The sequence below is a fragment of the Talpa occidentalis genome, unplaced genomic scaffold (assembly GCF_014898055.3).
Source record: "Talpa occidentalis isolate TD23 unplaced genomic scaffold, MPIMG_talOcc4v2.1 talOcc4.4, whole genome shotgun sequence".
Lineage (NCBI taxonomy): Eukaryota > Metazoa > Chordata > Mammalia > Eulipotyphla > Talpidae > Talpa > Talpa occidentalis.
Genome location: NW_023604295.1, coordinates 38,524,921 through 38,539,844, shown reverse-complemented (window position 1 = coordinate 38,539,844; position 14,924 = coordinate 38,524,921). Strand labels below are relative to the sequence as shown.

Genomic DNA, 14,924 nt, shown 5'->3' with positions numbered 1-14,924 from the left:
TGCTGCTCCCGCCCCCGCTATTGCAACAGGGAAATAAGTGGGGGAAAACTCTCAAAACCACTGCAAGGGCCTCCCTGGTGGCACAGGGGGTTGAGTGCAGCACTGTGAAGCTGTCTGCAGCCTTTGCAGCGCGAGTGTGATCTCTGGCCTGCTGGGGCAGGGGGTGGGGGGGCGACCCACATTGCGCAGTAGACCTCTCCTGTCTCACCCCCTACTCCCCTCAGCAGTGTGATTTGGTCCATCTGCCTGTTCTGCTCCCCACTGACTCTGGTGAATCTTCTCACTCCCTGCAACTCAGGCCTCTACCCCACTTCTTAAAAAAAATGCAAGTGTCTCCTGGAGTTGTTTTATTACCTCCCTCATTTGGGTTGCAGCAACTCTGGGAAGAAAGCCACAGTTTTTGCTGCTTCTAACAATTCCCTTTAAATGATTTTTGATAATCCTAAAGCTTTCCTTTATATATAGTCTGTACATAGGTAAAGTTGGGCTGTGTAAAAGTCCAGTAGGGATCCCTCTTAGTAGGTATTATGAGGAATGTCAATCATCTCTTTTTACATTAAATCAGCACTTACCATTAACTGTCCTCAAATAAGATTCTGAAGTATCCCTTAGACAAAAGGAAATGTCCCATCAATAACCTCTTAGATAAGTGTTCATCTATAATAATTTGTGTTAGACGCATAGGTACCCAGGGGCATAAAAAGGCTGATCGATGAAGTTGAGAGTTTAATGGGGCATTCACATACTTGGATGAATGAAATTCAAATCTAAAGTAGTAGATTACCAGAAAGCAGCAAGTACTTTGGGTATCCAGAGAAAGAATAGATTATTTATGATATTCTGGAGATAAGGAGGAGACAGAACTGGAGAAAAGAGATACTAGAGATGTCTTCACAGGAGAAGTAATATTTGCACCAAAAATAGGAAGGGTGGGTAGGTTTTCAAATATCATTTACCGAAAAGGGGGCATTTCAGTTTAGAAGTTAGAAGCAAGAACAAGAGAGAGCTGGTAAATGCTGGGCATGAGATTTTCAATTTGACTACCCTGTAGGGTATATGAAAAGAAATAGCAAGAGGTAGAATATTAAAATATGAGTTAGGTCACAGAAACTTGACTGCCAGCCTGAAAACCATGGACATCCATCTGTAGCTATTAAGAGATAATTTGATTGGACAATCAATGTAAAATCACTTTTAGCAAGGGGCCTGCTTATCTAGGTTCCCAGGTCAAGTCTTTAGCCTTAAACCTAGATTAATATGGGAAAAAGACAATGACAACACATGCATAATCAACTTATTTACATGCTTATCTAAATACATCCTGAATTGTTCCCACAAAATTTTAAGCCAACATACAAAGGCAGCCAATAAGACATAATACATTGAGGGTAAAGTCAAGAAGAAAAGTAAGATGAAATCAGGGAGATAAATTAGGAAAATATGTACTTGGAAGTCAAGTTTACCTCTAATACTTATAGAAGCCATCTTGAAATAGAGTTGTTCTAATTATACCTCTATTCTCTTCAACAGATACACTTAAATTAAATCAGAAAATAGAGCAAGGGGGATATTGAAGAATGTAAATGTATCTTTTAAAAATCTGAGAACAGAAACTCTGAAACATCTGCATCTGAGAAGGGCTGTCTTTTCCCCCCTTCTCTTCTCACTGTTTTGATCTGACCTCTACTCATTCACCTTGAACATGCCCACCATTTGGGCATTGTCCCTTTCTGCTTGACTTCCCATAGCTAACTAGCTCAGTCTCTATTTTATTAATATATTTTGGAGAGAAAATATATCGACCTAGCTTGGATAAGATGCCTGCCCTAGGCCAATCTTTTCTGTGAAGAAAGGTGGGGTTCTGTAATTCAGCTCCATTTAGGTCAGTCACTTCATATGAGAGGTAGTGTCCAGAGGAGGAGGCTGTTGGGGGTCATTCATCCACCACATAAATAAGATCTTTTACATAAACCCCGTTAGTGCTTCAGACTCCTAACTCTTTCTGGGTCTTGGTCCTCCTGGAAAATCTCATGGAAGAGATCAATCTTTTTCACTTTAAAAAAATTTCATGAAGCACATTCAAAATGTTGCTGGTAGTTTTAGGTGGGTTAATGAGCCTCTTGAAATTTGACTTACATGACTTAAGACAAAATAAGCCAACGATTTAGGAGAAGTACAGCTACATTACATCCAGATGGTAAAAAACTATACTTTGAGGATAGAATTTACAACTACGAAGTCTACTCACCTAGCAGGCACTGTGTTGTGCTCAGCAAGAGACAGAAAGTGGAGTAAGACAGGGCTTTTTCCCTCAGGGGCTCACAGTCTGCTGAGCGCATGTGTAAACAGCCAGATTTAATGCAAGACACCTCGCACTACAGCGGCAGTATGAGTAATGTGCTGTGGAAACTCAGAGAAGGGAATGATTAATTCTGTATAAAATATAATATTTCACAAGTTTTCATTCCTCTGCATGCAATCTGATAGCATATATCATCATCATTTTAAGGCAACCGGACAGTTCAGGAAAGTTCCTCTGGCTTCTGATAAACAACACTGCTATTCAAGCTTATATTTCAGGACATCTCATTTTATTCTTTCTAGTTCATGAGATCCATACTGCCACAGTATGCTAGAGAGGGGGGAACATGGGACTTTACAATCTAACAGACTTGAGCTCATGTCACTCATTAACTGTGGGTCTTTAAGCAAGGTATTCTGCTTTTCTGAACCTCAGGTTATTCACCTACTTTATAGGAGATGATATAAAGGAGATGAAATTTTTTTTTAAAGATTTATTTATTTATACAAGCACTGGGTACAGTCAGATGCGTGGGAGGGTAAGATAATTCACCAGAGCCAGAGCAGGGAGCAGAGCAGGCAGAAGGACCGAAGTACACTGCTGAGGGGAGCAGCGGGTGGCAGGAGAGGTCTGCGCGCCATGTGGGACCCTCCTCCGGTGGCTGGGGAGCAGCCGGGGATCGAACTGGTGCTGCAGAGGCTGTGGGCAGCTTCGCAACCCAGCGCTCAACCGCTGCGCCACTGGGGAGGCCCGGAGATGAAATTTTTTAAGAGACAATGTTTATGTAAATGCTTGAAATCTGACTGCAAAATTGAGGCTAACAGAAGCAGAGGAGAGAGGGTAGGTGAAAAAGTACAGAGGGGCCCAGTGGTCTAAATAGTGAACGGTTATGGGTGCTTGGGTGCTGGGTGTTGCAATATACACCTGATGGGGTATCAGCCTATGCACTGAAAGCATAAAGTGTTGTAAACCAATGTTACCTCAACTAAAATGATACTTAAAAAATATATGTAAAATATTTAGTATAGCCTCTGGGACCTAGTAGGAGCTCTAAATTGGAGTCATTATTTTTATGTACATTTATTGCTTGAATCAGATTCCCTGTCAGAAAGTATTAGTAATTTCTAATGTGGAAAAGTTAAAAATATTATTTAAATATTGACCCTAACAACTAGCCATGGCCACAATAATGCTCCATAACAAACTGTCTCCCAAAACTCAATGGCTCACAACACCCCTTATGGCTCTGTAGGTTGTCATTCAGCTGACATCTCAGTGGGCTCAGCTGAGCCACTCTCCTTGAAGATATCAATTTGTTGGTCTTGATGTAGACCATGGCTTTGGTTCAGGTGTGCTGTACATTTTTCATTGTGGGCCAAGTTGAATGGACAGACCTGAGCAGTTCTCCCTGCAGATCACAGAGGGCTGAGTCAGCAAGCAAACCTGGCTGTGCAAGCAGGCCTCAAACCTCTGATTACCTTTCAGGCAGAGAACAGCAGATAGTGAAAGTGAAAATTAAGGGATAGTAAAGTGCAATCTGCCATGATGAGGCCACTAATTCAAACTTCTACAGTCCCATATAAAAGATTAAACAGAAATGGCAGGAGAAAGAGAAGATCAAAGAGGGAAAGTCCAGCCACACAGAGAGGCAGTTATCCTTTTCAATTCCCTACATACTTTGATGAACTCTGGCCAATACTACCCTGATTGGAGGCAGAGAGAATCCAGCTTCTCTCTTCTGTGACCCAGAGCACAGTCTCCTATTACCTGTCATCCACCTTGAACTACATCCACATTTTGTGTGACCATGCAGTGATTTGTGACACCAGCTACCCTAAGCTACCCCAAGTTCACAAGTTATTAAAGGCACAGCCTCCGTAAGACTGCTTTTCCTTCAGAGACCTGCTGTAAGTTCAGGGTCCCCCTGCCACCAGCTTTTCTGGGGAGTTGGCTACAAATTTGTTGTATTCAATAAATTCAGTAATTCACATTAACAGTTCACATACATGAGGAAAGTGCTATATATATAATTAATGGTTTTATTGTAGCAACTGGATATAAATCAGAGCTAACCAGAGAGACACGTAGCTCAAGGTATGGGAGGGTCCTGAACATAGCACTTCCATTCCCTCCTCCCTGGGGAGTTAGTTTGCTTCACCCTCCTGGCACATCAATGTGTGACAATATGCAGAGTATTGCCAAATAGGGAAACCCACGTGATCTTGCATGTCTGAAGTTTTTCATTACATAGGCCGACTGATTGACTCACTGACCGTGTGTTTGAAGCTTTCCTCCTCTCTTTGAAGGTTGTACTGATATTATATGGCTCAAAGTCCCATCTCTCTAATCACACACTTGGTATTTTTGGGATGGTCCATCTCCATTCTGACTTATCTCATGAGAACAATTCATCTCAGGACCACCATCAGTCATTTTGTTATCATAAACAATCAAGGCCCACCATGAAGAGCAAAAACATGCCTATCAACTCAGGAAATCATGAGTTAAGAAGATTTATCAAAAGTGCTGGGAATAAAGGCTAGTCAAATTCTATATTCCAAGGAAACTCCCAGGAACAGTCCAATAAAATGAAGAACAAGAGAGTTTATGTGATTACCTCATAACACATATTGAACAAACTAAAGACCTATTATAGACTTTTTTCCATCCTAAACTACACACCCACTTTTCACCATCCTCCCCCTAAATGTACAAACATAACCTTACGTATACAGGGCCTACTTTCTTCCTTGTATCATGGAAACCAGTGATAAGCTATGAAGAGGTAAGAAATGACAGATATGAATACAAACCTTTAAATGTGATATTTGTAATTCCTGATCTTCCTATGTTTCTTTTCTGCTATGTCCTGAGAAGTTTATCAGCTTCTAAGAACATGTGACTTCTAAGAAGGTTGAAATTTTTTTTTGGTAGCTGTCTAATCATTGTCTGTTGACAGCCTTTTTATATTTTAAACATATCCTAGGATAATAAAAAATCTTTTATCTGGAAGCAAGATTTTTTTATGAGTTTTTTTCTTAACCAATTCTTAATGTGCACCTGAAGTCTTCCATTTATACTCTTATCCAGAAGGGAACAGAACACATTGTTAGCATCTGTCCCAGCACACTGACATGCTTGGAGAATGAATTATACAGTGAGGGCTTTAAAAGAAATTCCTAGTTTATATAGATGCCTTCTTACCCTACTCATCCTAATGCTCCACTTTCCCATCATCATGGAGAGATAATAGTACTGCCATCCTTATGGAGAAAACATTCGCAAAATGCACAGAAAAGACAAAGGTTGGTATCACTGGATGCACATCTAGGTAATGTGCTTTCCTCCATGCAAACACTCAGGTCATGTTTGCTGAATCTGCAGTCCTTTTGCAAGACTCAAGATAAAATACATCTCTATCTTTTATTCTCAAAGGTGAAATCCTAACAGGAAAAAATGCATTTGTCTTTCAGTGAGTTCAACCCATGCCTATCCAAAGCTGGCTCCGTACCGCCCTGCAGGACAGCTCCTCTCACCCCCTTTGCTGCTGTCAGTCTTTCTGAATACTTGTTTCACATTGATCGTGCAGACCTGTGCATTTCTCTATGTGAAGCAGCAGCCCTGGTACTGTGAAGTCTACAGATACAGGTAAAGATCAGTTCTTAGTTTTTTTTTTCTTTTCTGAAGGTAATACAATGAGTCTTCAAGGACATTGTACAACTTAATTGTAATATATACCCTAAAATTTTAATTAACAAAAGCTGTGTCTCTAAAATTCAGAAATTCAAATATTACTTGGAATATAGAAACAATTTTCCATTCAACATCAGATTTTTTTTTCCAAATTGGAATGTACTCAGAGAAGTAAAGTTGTAATGGAATCTAAGAAATGACAGGGAATAGCCAATAGTAGGATTATAGAGAATTCCAGGACATCTTCACTCTATCATTGGCCCACTCTGCCATTCTAACCTCAACTTTCTTATTGCAATATAAGTATATTAGATTGGATACATTTGGTGTTAGATTCAATAATTGAGGCTATCTAGTATTTTGTGCAAGAGTGCTTTGTGACTTATAATTGTATATTTCATCAGTTGATCCAGCAAACATTAACTGAATACCTACTAGATGCAAGGTACATTTCTGAACTCTAGGGAGCCAGGGATGATGACACTTGAGCACTGCATTTGAGTTATGCTTGAAAAATGAAGCTGAACTGTGAACTATTGTCACAATAATTTAAAAGTTTCTAACTGAATGAAAAAGCTGATGAAAACTAGTTATGGGGTTGATTATTTTAAAAAATGATCATTGTAAATCGATCAGTCAGGACTAGGGGAGCTCATATTGGAAACATACTTTTCTGAGCAAATACAGTGTGGACCCTCTGTGCTAAGTCCTAAAGGTTTGTTGTAAACATGGGTAAAACAAAATAATAAAACCAAAAGAAAAATTCTATATTCAAGGAACTTTCATCCCAGGATTGGGAAATAAAAATGTGTAAATGATAAGTGCAAAACAATGAACTAAATGCAGCACCAGGAAGAATGGGGGAGAGCGGACACTCATTTTATGTCACAAAACTGTCCTCATCCTTAGACACAGGTACAGCCCAGGTACACCTGTGCTTCTGACAGACTGGCTGTCAAATCAGAGATTCCCAGGATCCCCTTTTCATATTCAATTCACTTCTGAGAGACACTCACAGAACTCTGGGAACCCATTTACTCACTAGATCACCAATTTACTATATGGGGTATTATTTGGGAACACCTAATTAGAAGATTTGCATAGAGCAAGATAAGGGAAAGGACATGATGTTAGTATCCTTACCAGGTATGCTGCACCATTGCTCACAATCTCCACGTGTTCATGAACCCAGAAGATGTCCAAATCACCTCCCTTTGGGATTTTTCATGGAGGTTTTTTGAATTAGACTTGGTTGATTAATTCATTGGCCATTGGCAAGTGAACTCAAGCTCCAATTCTGTTCTGTTTCCTGGGGTGTCTGTCTGTGGGACTGGAAGTTTCAATCCTCCAATTACTTGGTTGATTTTCCTAGCCACCATCCTAAGCCCCCAACCTTGCTATTACCTAAAACCCCATCCCAGGTAATTCCAAAAGTAACCTCACATACATATCAAAAAACATTCATCACTCTAGACCTTTAAGAAATGCCAAGGTTTTGGGGAACTGTAAGCCAGAAACCATGAGTAAAGACCAAATAGGTATGAGATAAATCACAATGTCTCAGCATGTTAGTGGTTAACTATTTTTCCCCTGCCAACTGGAAAAAATAGAATAAGAAGTCTCATAGACACTGTTGATTCTCTTGTAGTGAGTGCTATCTGGCCAACCGAAGTAATTTCTCCATGAACTTGAGTTTGGAAAGTAACCAGACTGGGAATGCAACTGTGTTGTCCACTTCAATTTTAAGTTTTGAGAATACCACGCTGTGGCCCATCACCACCATCAACTGTATCACAGTAGCATTCATCTTTTCTAAGGGAAAACCATTTCGAAAACCTGTCTACACAAACTGTTAAGTATTTGAAGTTTTTCTTTTCTAGTATTTTTCCACTCCCTGATGGTCCCCAGAGTTTCAGTCCACTGATGGGGTGTTTGAAAATGAAACAATTGTATTTCTCTAAAATTTAATATTTAATTTTAACCTTTGTAAGTTGGAGAGTCCATGGCTAGAAACAGTGCCATTTGCAGATAAACACAAGAGTAAGAGAGTAGTCTCCTAAAGTGAGTCTTTAAGAATGACTTTAAGCACACATATCTGTCAAAATATTTTGTTAAAGGCTTTGTAACCAATACAAAAAAAAAAGTTGACCTCTGAATAGCTCAAGAATATTGTATTAATTACTTTAATTATTTTGTGCATTTCCTTGATTATCAGTGACAATGAACATATTTTCATATTATTCACCATTTCTTTTCTTGGAATTGTTTATTTGCATTTTTAATCTATTTTTTAATGGATTGATGTTATTTTTCTTATTTTTAAATATGAGCTGTTTCTGTGTGATATTTTTCCCATTGCCTTTAATAGAAAATTACTTTCTCATTACAAAATCATATTGATTATCATTTTTTTGGTTTTTCAATTTCTTAAAGAAAAAAGATTTGTAAAATTTAGTTTATCCAGCTAGTCACTGGTTTCCCAGAAGATTTTGTTATTTAATTTTCCTTTTGCTTATTCCTCAACTTGATGGAATGCCTATATGCATATATACTTTTTTATACCTATATGCATATATTTATGATTTGCTAATTTATATAACTTGTATTATGTTCTGTATAATATTTATGTAATGAACATGGATGAACAGGAGGGTGGGTGTAGGGCTGTTGTATAGGGGCAGTTGCCTTTATTTCTTTTTGATTTTATAGATCTACACTGAGTTAGGGGTCAGTAGAGCATTAGCACTGGAATAAGTAAGGTAGAGACCTATAAGAGAAAACTGTTTTATAAAATTCAGGAGTGTAAGAATCATTTATATTATGGCAACACTGGTAAAATGCTATTGTTTTGACCTATAATTAGTCCTATCAAAAAGCATCTCTAAGTTACCCTCTCCAAAGCACCTAAGAATTCTCAAGGACACAGGAATTCGTGGGGTGGAGGGGGTAATAGCAGTGATGTTGGTACAGTGCATCCTGGGAAATTTGTCTCCCCCAGATAAAACATTTGGACAGAATGGAGAAAAAGAACCCCCAAAATGTGCATGCTTGTTCCTCACTTGCCTTTTAAGTTCTGAGTCCCAGAGAAGCAGATAAAAAGTCACTTTCAAGTGGTTGCAGTCTAATTGGTACATAGATGAAGCTACAAAACATAGGGTGATATACACAATATGAAATAAACCTTTGGAAGAGGTGAGTAGGGGTTTTTTAAAAGGAAAGTGGTATGAACTGGATTGTTAAAAAAAAAATGGCATGTGCCATAGCAGGAAAGTATATCTACACATGATATCTTGTGAACAAAAGTATGGAAGCTAGAAAGGATTGTGGCCTAGCTCTCCTGCACATACCAGAAAGAGCAATCAGAGAGCAGTTTAGAAAGGCTAGACCCAGTTTGTGGAAAGTCTGGAATGTCCATTGAAGACTCTTGCACTTTATTCTTCAGGCAACAAAGAAGAATGAGGCACTGTCAAGAGTACTGACTATTGATCCATAAATGAACAGCTCACTAGTTAAACAGAAACAAAGCATCAGGGCCTCCCTAGTGACCATTTCCATGGACTGGTCACTGTAGGATGACCCAGTTCCCTGGGGTTACTCGAATAACAATTGGTTAGCACTTTTCTACACCCAGCCTTTCAAGGAAAGATTTTGTGCTATCACCTTTGTTGTATAAGCATTAGAGCATATTTTAAAACATATGAAGATATATCAAAACATCTGAAGATGTATTCAGTATTTGCCCAACACAGAGTATCAATTCTGCAGTGTGTGCCAAATAATATGAAACATTCCTTCCATGTCTAAAAATAATGTTTGGTGTTTCTTCAGATATATTCTCATTTCTGCTGATATCTGCCTTGGGCCTCACAATTTTCATTCTGTTTTCTGATTTTCAAGATATTTACCATGGAATGGAGGTAAGTACCATTCATATGTGTGTCTGGCATGACACACTTATGTGACGTTGCTGTACCTGCATTATAATTTGAAAGTCAGCTATTACCATCTTCTCTCTGACCACTGAATATGTGAGGACATTCCCATTTATTCGAAAGGCAAATAGCATTTCTGGACCTCCCATATGCAGACCTCTTATTGTTTTCACATTATTAGTATTATCAGTTGGGCACATTTACCTGGCTCATACCTGAAATACTATGTTAGGTACTTTATTCTTCCATTGTATACTATCACTTGAGGTGACTTCTTTATGGAGGTTACTAGAATATGATTATCTTCCTTACTAATACTGTAAGATTCATTTTGAATTGATTCTATATTACTACAATAATTAATACTTCGAGTTTGATTTTTTTTAAACATTCAGTAGAAATCCTTTAGAATGGAGCTGTGAGGAGTAAGAAAAAGTCATCAGAAAGGTTAGTCATACTCTGTCTGAGATTGATGTAAGGAGTTATGTTTCAGTGGACAGCATTTGATTCTAGGTGCTCTGGAGTAAAAGTAAATTCATTAAGAGATTATTGAACCCATTCTTTTTTTTCCCCAAAGATTTATTTATTTATACAAGTACTGGGTACAGTCAGAAGCGCAGGAGGGTGAGAGAATTCACCAGAGCCAGAGTGGAGAGTAGAACAGGCAGAGTGATGAAGTACACTGCTGAAGGGAGCAGTGGGCAGCAGGAGAGGTCTGCATGCCATGTGGAACCCTCGCCCAGCGGCCGGGGATCGAACTGGCGTTGCAGAGCCTGTGGGCAGCTTTGCAACCCAGCGCTCAACTGCTGCGCCACCAGGGAGGTCCTAAACCCATTCTTGGACCTAACATTCTGAGAGAAATAAAAGGGAAGGATTGACTTCTGACCTCCAAGCTATAGTTCTGTAGTGAAGCCATACCACACCCAAGTGAAATGATGGCGTGGCCCTTGGAATCTTGCTGTGCTGGACAAGAGTATAAAGAGGAGCTGGAAGGACATAAGAAGGAGGAGCTGGCACTGTGACCTGTGGCTAACATGGGGGGTCATGCTGGTAGATTGGGATCTAGAAGGATAGCCTAAATTTTGCTAGCTAAGAAGTTGGGATTTTTCCAACCAGTAAAACAGTCCAAACACAAGCAGAAAGGATGAACAGGTTATTTTGTCTTGGAAATGCAAATGATTGTAGAGAGGCAGAGATAAAATTCAAAAGCAAGGCTTGTTTCACAGAACACCTGGGAGTTTGGCTAAGAATGAGGCAGCATACTGTGGAGTGTGAGGAAGGCTTGGATGGACGAAGACAGTCATGAAGTCTGGAATTGATGCTGAGAGTAACAGGGAGTCCTTGAAGATATCTCAGCAGGTTCTTTAGCAAGACAATTTAAACAGATTAATTAGATGATGGCTGAAGGCTACATGTGTGAACAGAGATATTATGGAGGGAGATGCAGTTAGTGAAACCTAGTCCATTCAGCATTTATGAAACATTATGGAAGTTGCAGAGCGTGCTTGGGATTGAGGTCTCAAAGATAAGTAAGATGAGGTGACCATTCTCAAGTAGTTCAGACCTAGGAGGAAAGACCATCACGTCAGCAAATAATTACAATCAGTATGACAGATGTCTCCCAGGCTAATGGATGAAGAAGTTACCTCCCAGGTCAGGGTTGTGATAGCTGGGAGAAATGGCCAGGTTCTCCATTGTGATCTGTCCACTGCCATATCTTAGACTCCAGATACCCCTCACACCCAGGGTGCTGTATATCACAGCCCTGAGAAAGGCTGTCTTCACTCTGGTGGGGGCTGGGGGTAATGACAAAGGATTGCATTGAAATAACCTTAATCAGAATAGGGATGAGAGAGTATAGGGCAGTCGGTTCTTGTCTGATTTCTGGTTCTGCCATTAAGTTACTGGCTCTGAGTACTTGGGTCAGGTACTGACTTCCTCATCTGTAAAGTGGAGAAAAGAATACCACCCCCCAGGGCCAGAGAGCTGTCACAAATATGCAAATGGAATAATTAATTTACCCTTTTTCATAGTGGAAGGAATATAAAGTATAATGGTGACATTTCTCTTTTAATAGATCATCCCAACCATAACATCATGGAGAGTTTCCATTTTGATGGCAGCCCTCACCCAATTCTGTGTGGCCTTCTTTGTGGAGGTAATATCACTTCTAGATGGCTTATTACTTTTCTGGGGAGATAAACAAATGAAGGGTCTCATTATCAAAAGATGTTCAATTTATAGAGCAACAATTTCCTCTTCAAAAATAATAGTTATGGAGGGTTTGTAAAATATATACATCTTCTCCTTGGGGGAAATTCCTTGGAGAATAATTTTAAATTCTTTGAAGATTGCATAGGAATGCTGTCAGTAGCTGTAGCTTAGAAGTAAAACATTAAATGAACTTTAATTTTGCCTTCCATGAGGCATTGTATTGTACTATCCTCATATTCTCAATAATCTAGTAGAGACTATACTAGTCCTGGTGACCTTCCAGCTCTAATATTCAATGCAACCTTTCAGAGTAAAGAACTGTCTTCAGGGGAGCCTCCTTAATGAAGAGAGAAAGGACACCATTGCTCATTCTAGTCAATTCTTACCCTTGAAGGTCTTCCCTACAGCATTTCTCTTCTACTTAGTGTCACTAACTGAGTTACCTACACAGTGAAAGGTTCAGGCACTGTTTTTTTAAGACTGTTAAGAAAGGATTCTTGAATTATAAGTTCTTTGGGAAAAGGGATTAACCAAAGCACACACATCTCATTGTATTCAATGGCCATAAAATTTCTCATACACTTCAACTACAGAACTCCATTTTTGAGACTATATTTAAAATATAACCCAAAAAAGGGGCCTCCCTAGATGCGCAGGGAGTTAAGACGCCTATGAAGCTATCTGAAGCCACTGCAGCATGAGTTTGATCCCCGGCCAGGGAGTAACCCACATGGTGCAGCAGACCTATCCTGACTCACCCGCTGCTCCCCTCAGCAGTGTATTTCACTCAATCTGTCTATTCTGTTCCCCACTCTGTCTCTGGTGAATCCTCTCACCACCCCCCACCTCCGGCCTGAACTCCAGTTCTGTATGCATGAATAAATAAATCTTTAAAAATAAAATAAAATAAAATATAACCCAAAAAGAAAGTAAAACCTACATGTATGAATGTGTTCAGTATAATACTATGTACATGGTAAAACACTAGACTCTAGTGTTCAAAGATGGAAAGACTGTCTTTGAAGATATATTGCTTATTTCAAATACTATAATTTTTTTTGTTTTTTTAAAAGATTTATTTATTATTTTATGCAACCAAGAACTGGGGTACAGGCCAGAGGTGTGGGGGATGAGAGGATTCACCAGAGACAATGGGGAACAGAATGGGCAGATTGATTGAAATATACTGCTGAGGGGAGCAGTGGGCAAGTCAGGAGAGGTCTGCTGCACCATGTGGGTAGCTCCCTGGTGGGAGCTACACTCGTGCTGCAGTGACTGTGGATAGCTTCATAGGTTGTGTCTTAAGCCCTTTGTGCCACCAGTGAGGCCCTCAAATGCTACATATTTGAAGAAATATTGTATAATCATTTAAAAATTATTTAGAAGACTATTAACTACAAACTGTATACAACAGAAAACCTGATATAGAAAAAATGTGCAATGCAAAATTTGAACAATCAATCTTTTTACCATAAATGTGTGAAAATTGTGTGCACACATGAACATAGAAAAAACAGAACGCTCCAATGGAAAACAAAACCCATTTGATTTCTAGAGTTTGTCCAGTCATTCAACACACTGTTATTTGGCTCCTTCTATGTGGCATGTGGCAGGGAACAGCGATTATTTTTCTTTACTTGACTTGGAGTACATTATTAATTTCATTTCAGTCTGGCAGTAACGTAATTCTAAGTGAAATAACCAGGCAGGATTTAACTAAGAGATCTGTGCAAATGAAAGGCTGTAAGCCTTCAGCAGATTTCTAAGAATACAAGCTCTCTCTTCCTTCTCAAGGAAAGGAAACTGGGGAGGTGCTAGACTTCATGGGGACTGCAGGGAGAAGCTGCCACAGGGCAACAAGCACATCTCAGAGGGAGACTAGAGGTGGGGGCAGGGTGTAGGCATGAGCCACCCGGCTATAGCGGATGCTTTGATTGTTTTTTCCACCTGACTTTCCAGGATGCCATCCTTCAAAATCGAGAGCTCTGGTTATTGATCAAGAAAGAATTTGGATTCTATTCGAAAAGTCAATATAAGACCTGGCAAAAGAAGTTGGCAGAAGAATCAACCTGGCCACCTATAAACAGGACAGATTATTCAGGTGATGGCAAAGATGGAATCTACATCAATCTAGGCTATGAAAGCTCTGAACAGATCCCAAAAGAAAAACTCCAGTGGGAAGGCCAAACCATAGAACAGCACTTTTGGACCAAACTGTAAACAGAATTATTGTAACACGTGTCTAGCATATCTGCTTTTTTTTTTTTTTTCCCCAGAAACTAAAACACTATGGGGAGGTGAGGCCCAGCTACTTCTATCTTTTCTCTCTCCTTCTGAGGACTCAAAACACACTGCTCATTTCTCAGTGTATTGAGTCTTGCAACAAGGGACTTTAAATATGCTTTTCCTGACTATATCCTCCACCCCTGAGGAAAAAAATGCACTTCCTGGATTATTTTTTTTCTAATAAACTTTATATACATTGCATAATAGTATCCTTGTTAAAATGCTCAACTTTTCATGGTAGCTAAATTAATAACATGAATGACAATAAAAGAATGAGTTTATGATCTTTGAAAGTTCCACAAATTTACTGCTATTTTCATTTACAGAAATAAAAAGAATTGAAAAGCCATCTCTCAATAAGTTGTCATGAATTTACTTAATCTTATGTTTATTGGTGAAGAACACTTATGTACATGTCTTTTTCCAGGGTCACATATTCCTTTCTTCACTTCATTTGTGTGGTTTTAATAGCAAAACAAAACTTGACTTTTACTTCA

General features: G+C 39.2%; 1 protein-coding gene across 2 annotated transcripts in view; it reads left to right on the top strand.

Annotated features, from left to right (window-relative positions):
• The window catches only part of ATP13A5 (ATPase 13A5), a 101,388-nt gene extending 86,667 nt beyond the window's left edge, over nt 1–14,721 (top strand). For both annotated transcript variants that reach the window (XM_054700454.1, XM_037525294.2), the window contains 5 exons: nt 5,776–5,950; nt 7,644–7,846; nt 9,824–9,912; nt 12,005–12,085; nt 14,101–14,721. In XM_054700454.1, coding sequence (XP_054556429.1) covers nt 5,776–5,950; nt 7,644–7,846; nt 9,824–9,912; nt 12,005–12,085; nt 14,101–14,361 — 809 coding nt within the window. In that variant the 3' untranslated portion in view covers nt 14,362–14,721. The remainder of the gene's footprint in view (nt 1–5,775; nt 5,951–7,643; nt 7,847–9,823; nt 9,913–12,004; nt 12,086–14,100) is intronic.
• Nucleotides 14,722–14,924: the final 203 nt, after the last annotated feature.